A 7,213-nucleotide genomic window follows, 5' to 3' on the forward strand; every position below is an offset into this window, starting at 1 on the left:
TCCGCGGCCTGCTCTCAGCCAGCCTTGGGGCTGGCCTTGGCGTCTGGTTCTGACTCAGACCAGAAGCCCAGGGAGGGCTGGCTCAGTGAGCCACTCACCTCTGCCCTTCTACCTCTACCCTGGGAGGGGCCCGGAGCACCAGAGGTGACCAGAAGCAAATGGAAGGACAGCCAGGTTCAGGGCCCTCCCACACGGAAGCCCTCCTCCTACTGTCACTCCAGACCACAACCCCAGACAGCTCTGGTTCAGTTGGAAGTTCCCAGCTGGACTGAGAGCTGCTGGAGGCCAGGAACACTCTGGAAGGTCACACAGCCAGCATATGGCATGGTGGTTATGTTACTGGACTCCCACATGGCCAACTATGGTTAGAGTCTTGAACCTGGTGACTTTGAAGTAATATAGGGCATGTGCGTGTGTGGCCAAGATCCCAGGAGGAGAATGGAGAAGGGATTGCAGCATGGCCATCTCCCCTGGGGGATGACTTCTCATTTTATCTCTCACTCTCTCTGTCTCTCTGTCCCCTCCAGTGAGCAAATGTGCCCTAAGGCAAAAACCTCTAAAAATAAAACAAAAATAGAAACAAACAAATCAACCTTAAAAAAAAGAAAGAAAGAAAGAAAGAAAGAAAGAAAGAAAGAAAGAAAGAAAGACATCTGAACACAGAGCTAAGCATCTTCTGAACCGACCAGTGAACATCCAGTGTGGTCCTGGTCACCTGCGGGAGTGGGAGCACCATGGCGCAGAGAGCAGAGAAGTGGGGCAGAGGACCTGCTTTCAGTGCCTTCGGCTGCCTTTCCAAGACGCCAGCAAGGCACAATATCGGTCTCTTCCTACATTCCAAGAAAGGCCTGCAGATAGGGAGCCAGGGACCTGGAGCGCCCAAGGCCAGCAGCCAGGCACTGTGTCGGGTGTGTTCTATGTAGTACCCCGACTGGTATTCACAGCAGCCTCGGGGAGCAGGCATTACTGCTCCCATGAGGAAACTGAGGCACAGAGCGGTGAAGAGGTCTGCTCAAGGTCACACACAGCCAGTATGTGACCAAGCCAGGGTTTGTCTCAGGCCAGAAGCTGTGCTTACTCATTGCTCCACAGCCCGGCCTGGCTGCTTCCCGGAGACAGTGCTGGTGGCGCTTCCTGGGCCCTTTACCTCATCCACCAGGCAGGCCCTAGGACCAGGACTCAGGGTTCTTCCAACAGAAGCTACCTAAGTGGGGTCAGAGCTCAGGGCAGGGCTGGGGCTGAAGTCGCCATGGCCGGGCTGTGCCTGGAGGCCAGACTGAGATTCTCCTCTCTCTGTGAAAGCAGCCCGCCTTTCAGGAGTACTGCAGGACCCAGATTTGGGGAGACAGGAGCTGCGCATGGAGTACTGATAGCAGCTGCCTTGCCTGGTGTAGCAGCGCTTAACAGGGCTGGTCAGAAGACAAGGCCCCCAGGGCTAGGACCAGCCAAGGAGTTCACCTAGAAGCTGCCTGGAGGGTTCCAAACTGTCTGTGATGGCAGAAACTGAGGGAGGAAGAACGACTCGCAGCATCAAGCTGAGCCTCCTACTGGGAGCGAGGACCACGTCTCCAACTTGCCTGGCCAGTCCCAAGAGCACCCTGCCTCGCCCCGTTGTGAGACAGCTCTGGTGTCTAGAACATTCCATAATCTAGTCTTCATTCCATTTCCTGGAATCACACAGGCTAGAAAACTTTGCTCCCCCTCTCCATAACAGCTCTTCAGACACCCGCAGATGGTGGCCATGGCCCTTAGTTTGTTGTTTTCTAAGCTGAATACACTAGAAGCTATGGGTGAGGGCTCTCATCTACCTTCCACTCCCCAAACCTTAGGGTGCTTTGTTAAGCCAGATGCTGTGTGCTTTTCCCCCTCCTTGCCCACAGCTTCTGGTGGCTACAACCTGTGGCTATTTCCATTCTCTACCTGGGACATCTAAAGCCACTCCCCATGGGCCGTTTCCACTGGCAGGCCCTAGCCCAGCACCACCATGTAATTGCCAATGTGATAGTATGAAGAGGTGGGACCTTTTAAGAGGCGATTCGACCTTGTGAATGGGTTGGTGCTGTTATCTCAGGAGTTGGTTAGTTATCATGGCAGTGGTCTCGGATGAAGGATACGTTTGGCCCCCTTTCTCTGTCTGTCTCATGAGCCTGCTTGCCCTCCTGCCTCCTCCCATGGGATGGCACAGCACAAAGGCCCTTGCCGAATGTCGGCACCATGCTCTTGAACTGCTCAGTCTCTAGAACCCTGAGCCAAATAAACATGCTTATTATAAATTACCTAGTCTCAAGTGGTCTAATACAGCAGCGGAAAGCAGACTAAGAGAGGGAGACTGAAAATTTCTGTGGCCTAGGCCACCAAGTGTGTGGCACTTTGTTACAGGCAACCTGGTCCCCATAGCCCACCAATCACCTAGTCACTCAGAAAACACCTTGTAAAGAGCTCTCAAATCTTCCTTTCTACATCTTCAAAGATTCTTAAGGACAAAAGTCCTTTTTTAAAAAAATTCTGAACTAAAGTTATGTGAGAGGCAGACGGGGAGCATGGGGGGACGAAGATGTGTGGTTCCCGGGCCACCTCCTCCCTAGTCCCTCTGCCCAGGGCATGGTGGGAGCTGGTCTCACATGCTGGCTCCCTCTGGGCAGACAAGGTCTGCAGGCTTGCAGCTGGCCCCCTCCCCATCCCATCTGCACCGATGCTGGTGTTGCGGTCTCCCTCCTGACACAGAGGACGTGTCACATGACTACAACAGGCGCTCAAGTTAGGGAAGGAAGTGGGAGGTTGCCATGGCATTAGGAGAGGTGGAATGGCCCCCAGGGGCAGAGAATGTGACCCATAGGGGTCTTCCAAGGGTGCCACACAAGTGCCGCTCTCAGCGACAGCAGAGCAGCAGTGCTCCCTGCGGGACTCGGCACTGTTCCGCGCAAAGCCCAGGGAGGTACCAACTGGTTTGTCCTCTGCCCAGATGCTGGGGCTTGGAAATCAGGGCAACCACGGCCCACCTGGACTGAGCTCACCTGCGCTCAGCCTGCTGCGCCCCACCACCCTGCCAGACCAGCGTCCTGGCCAGTCAGGGAACCATCTGACAGGCTCCTGGCCAGAGGCACTCTGCGGTGCCTGCCTGAGCTCCCAGCTCCCGGCGGGGCTGGCACACTTGGCATGTCTTGATCCAACTCACCTGGGACACTGGTTCTGCCTCCGTCCATACTGGCTAAGAAAGCAGGTGTGGTGGCTCTGGGGACTGAGGAGCCTCCTCCCAGCCTGCAGGAGCTCCACAAGCAAGCCGTGACTGCCCTCTCAGAACCCACGGTTGGTACTTTCTCTGTGTCGTGCTGTCAGCAGGCTCAGTGCACGAGGGCTACGGTGACACAGATACCTACCACACAGACAAGGGCCAGCGTGCTCGCCCTAGAGGCCAGACTGTTTTCTTTCTTTCAGCCTCGGGACATCCAGCCAGGAGGGCTCCATCTTCTCACGGGGCACATGAGGACACTGACCCTGAGTCCCAGCAGGGAGGTGACATGACAGAGATTCCCAGGGACCGAGTGGCGGGGGCCAGCCCCAGGTGGAAACAAGTGATCAATTACCTGCTCAAGCCAGGAGCGGCGCTTGCCAGAGCAGGTGGGCCCTGGCTCCTCTCAGAAGGTCCGTCCTCGTCCACCACCTCGACCCTTTAGGCAAGAGGGAAAATGGCACTTGCAGTCTTTCCTGGCTGCCTACCTGGCCCAGCCGGCTAAGACCTGGGCCATGTGGCTCCGGCTCAGCGCCAGGGCAGCATGGTGGGTTCAACAATCCCTTGGAGCCTGTGACTGTGACCTTATTTGGAAACAGGTTCTTTGCAGGTGTAGCCAAGATAAGACAAGGTCACTGCAGATTAGCAAGAGTGCTAAACTCAGTGACTTGTGTCTTTTTAATGGCAGGGAAATGTGGACACACACATACTGGAAAGGAAAGCCATGTGAAGATGGCAGCAGCCCCCAGAGGCTGAGAGGGGCGTAGGACAGCTTTGCCTCTAAAGGGAACTGACCCATGCCGACACCTGGGCTTCCGGCTTCCGGAACTGGGGGAACCCATTTCTGGTGCTTTGAAAACCCGGTCTATGGCACTTGGTTACAAGTCCCGGAACCCAGCACAGCCCGTGGGGACACAGCGCTCGGTGGTGCTCCCTTCGCACTGCCCTGGCCTAGCTCGGCGTGTTCTGGTCGGCCATCCTGGCCTTCCCATATGGCAAGCTGTTCCTACCTCAGGGCCTTTGCGCCTTCGGATCCGCTGCCTGGAACACTCTGCGTGCTGGCTCCACCTCCTTGTAGAGGCCTTCCCTGTCCACCTGACTGAAGGCTCCACAAATTCAGCTTTCCAGAAGCTTCTTTTCTGCCTTCTCCCAGTATTTTCCTCTCTCAGGAGGTGCCCTGTCTCAATCATTGGTGCCACCCCTGCCTAAGTTGGCATGTTCTGACACCCCAACCATTCCCTGTTGAGCCCTGTTTGTCCCTTAGAACCCATCTCCCATGTTCTGGCCACCTCCCACGGGAATGTGTCCTGAGGACTCTGGTCTTGGTCCCGAGTGAGAGCAGAGGATGGAGCAATAGGCGGGAGGGAGTGAGGGCATCTCCAGGGCTGGCCAACCAAGGGCTCCCCATGCCAAGCCCCTGGACTGGCCTGTCCCTGGCAGGCGAAACGGAGGGCAGGGGACAACTCTTTTGTAAGCTGGCAGCTACCTGGGCTGCAAAACCACAGAGGGCCTTGGTTAGAGCCCCATCTTGGGCCAAGGGTCCAGTCCCGTGAGCCCTTGACAGACAGAAGAATTCCCAACCAGGATCCTGCCTCTGCAGAACTGGCTGCTGGGGCCACATATGTCACCACAGCCACATGGCTGCATGTCTGGCCTCCAGACAGAAGCCCCCTGGCCTTCACGATCCCCAGGGCTCAGGGCCAGCAAGCCCCACCCTCATGGCCCCTCTCCCCAGTACCCATGTGACACCCCGAGGGGGCCTTCTCAGGACCAGGCTGCCCTGGCGACACTCACCTCCTTGCAATAAGTGGGGCTTGCAGTTCCTGGGTGGCACTGCTGGAAGGAAAGCAGATGGTGGCATTGGGCAGAAGCCGTGGGCAGGTGACAGCATGACTGCTGTACCCCGAGACCAGACCTCTCTCCCATTGTCAGCCCCTTGTCTGCTCCTCAGTTTTCTGGAACATGCATCTGAGAACTCCAGGTGTGGCTACTAGGGCCCTTGGGGTGAACTTTGCACCCACCCTTTCACCAGGCAGAGGAGCCGTCCCACGGCATAGAGCCGGTTGGTGGCTGAGCTAAGCCCAGAAGCCTGGCCCCCACCCTGCTGGGTTTCCCTACTGTACAGCTCACCACGTGCTCTTCCTGGCCGCCGACAGGACGTACGAGTGTTCTCGGGGAGCGGTCTTCCTCACCACGCTGCTCGCGGCTTCTGATCTGGGGCGTGGGGATGGAATTGATGGGTGTCAAACTGGACATGCTCCAGTAGCCTAGCCCAGGGTGCCCCTGGGGTGACTCCAGGCTGAGCGCAGGAGGCGCGTGGGAGGCCAGATTCGTGCCTGCTCTAAGGACTATCAAAGGAAACCCCGAAACGCCAGGGGAGTGGTTGCATTATGAACGCGTTTATCAGGCATGCTGTCCCGGACCCAGCATCCCACGCTGGCTCGTTCATCTCCCAACCCAGGAAAGCAGGCGCTGTCCTCTGCAATGTATGGATGAGGAGACTTGAGGAGCACACACCTGCTCCTGATGCTCCCACCTGCAACGCACAGGCCCGGGGACCCTGCCACGGTGGACGCAGCTTCTCCCAGGGTGCCCCGCCCCGCCTATTTATGTCCAGTCTTCTCGAAACCCTTCCAGACGGAGAAAACTTCTGAAGAGCCCACAAACAAGGCTTTCCCTGGACCGCACTCCTTTGGTTTTTCCCACAGAAGGCTCCCATGACTTCCTGAGCCGGCCCCGCGCTCTGTGATAGTTCTGGGCCTCGGAGAGTGACAGCGGCTCCCTCACCCCCTGTGCCACCCTGGGGGCTTATATGCTATGCCTTTCCTACCCAGTATCAATGTCAGCCCCTCAATACTAAATTTAAGAAGGGTTCTCAAGTTGAAGCGTCCAGTGACATGCAATGAAGCATGCAGGGTGGTTGGGATGGAGCAGGGAGAGGAGGTGCCTGTTCGTGCAAATCCTCTCGGCCCTCCCACCCTCACCCTTGCCTTCCATCATGCAGTGGGAAGCTTGGGTTCAGGGCCATGCCACTCAGCACTTCCATTTCAGCAAGGAAAGGAGACTTGCACCCCATCCTGCCACTGGGATGCCCAGACGGCGCCAGTACCTCCGTTTCTGCTCATCCCAGGAGAAGGGCACTGCCTCCTCCTCCTCCTCCTCCTCCTCGGCAGCCCCGGACGTGGAGCTGCGCCTGATGTTGTAGGGAGCCCTGGTGAAGGGAGAGGTGGTTACAGCTGTCCCCGCCTCCCCCGGCTCCTTGTCCCGCTCAGGAGCCTGGCTTCTGGCACTCAACCCTCCAGCACACACAGTGGGGCTGCCTGGGGCCTGCGCCCCTGCCGCCTCGGCTTTCTCTGTCCTGGTCCTAACTGGCCCACTTCCCCAGAAAGGCTTCCCAGCTGTTCTGTCCATGGCATCAAATGATGGGGACAAGGGAAAGACCAAATACAGATGTGGGGCCCCACGCATGCTTCTGTCCATAGCCTCCTCCCTGGCTGTGCATGGGGGGCCTTTGAGAGGGGCCCTAAGGAGAGCCCTGTAGACTTAGATCCAAGAAGCAGCTCAGATTTAGGCAGGGGATGCACGCACCGGCAGGCCCCTCCCAGCCCAGCCCAGGACACACCGCCAGTGTGAGGCAGCCCCAGGACCATGACCGTGATCCTCCCTGCAGACCCACGGGTCCTCCATGAGTCTCCTGTGGGCCCTGCATTGCCTCAGGTCAGGAGAGCAACAGCGCCCCACGGCCCTCAGAGTTTCTGGGCTTTGTCATGCTCTGGTGGGCTCCAGGGCCAACTGGCTGGGGCGGCAGGCCAATGGTATGAGCTTGCGGGGCCGGGCCACACGCGGGCTCCTCTCTGGGCGGAGGGAGTTAAACGGGGTGTGCCGTGGCATACTCACAGCTTCTTGTAATCCTCGGTGCTCATCTTGTAGCTGGAGGAGGCGGGCCGGGGTGGGCCAGCACTGGCTGCTCTCAGCACACTGGCA

The 7,213-nt window shown here is 57.9% G+C and overlaps 1 protein-coding gene across 1 annotated transcript in view; it reads right to left on the reverse strand.

The window, feature by feature from the left end:
- Positions 1-7,213, reverse strand: part of ZNF185 (zinc finger protein 185 with LIM domain) — a gene marked incomplete in the record, with an annotated part of 37,095 nt that overhangs the window by 26,841 nt on the left and 3,041 nt on the right. Inside the window, 5 exon segments of the mRNA XM_027768088.1 lie at positions 3,585-3,668; positions 5,024-5,065; positions 5,360-5,443; positions 6,339-6,440; positions 7,127-7,207. Of these exon segments, the coding sequence (XP_027623889.1) occupies positions 3,585-3,668; positions 5,024-5,065; positions 5,360-5,443; positions 6,339-6,440; positions 7,127-7,207 (393 nt within the window).

The sequence above is a fragment of the Tupaia chinensis genome, unplaced genomic scaffold (assembly GCF_000334495.1).
Source record: "Tupaia chinensis unplaced genomic scaffold, TupChi_1.0 Scaffold145456_1, whole genome shotgun sequence".
Taxonomy (NCBI): Eukaryota; Metazoa; Chordata; class Mammalia; order Scandentia; family Tupaiidae; genus Tupaia; species Tupaia belangeri.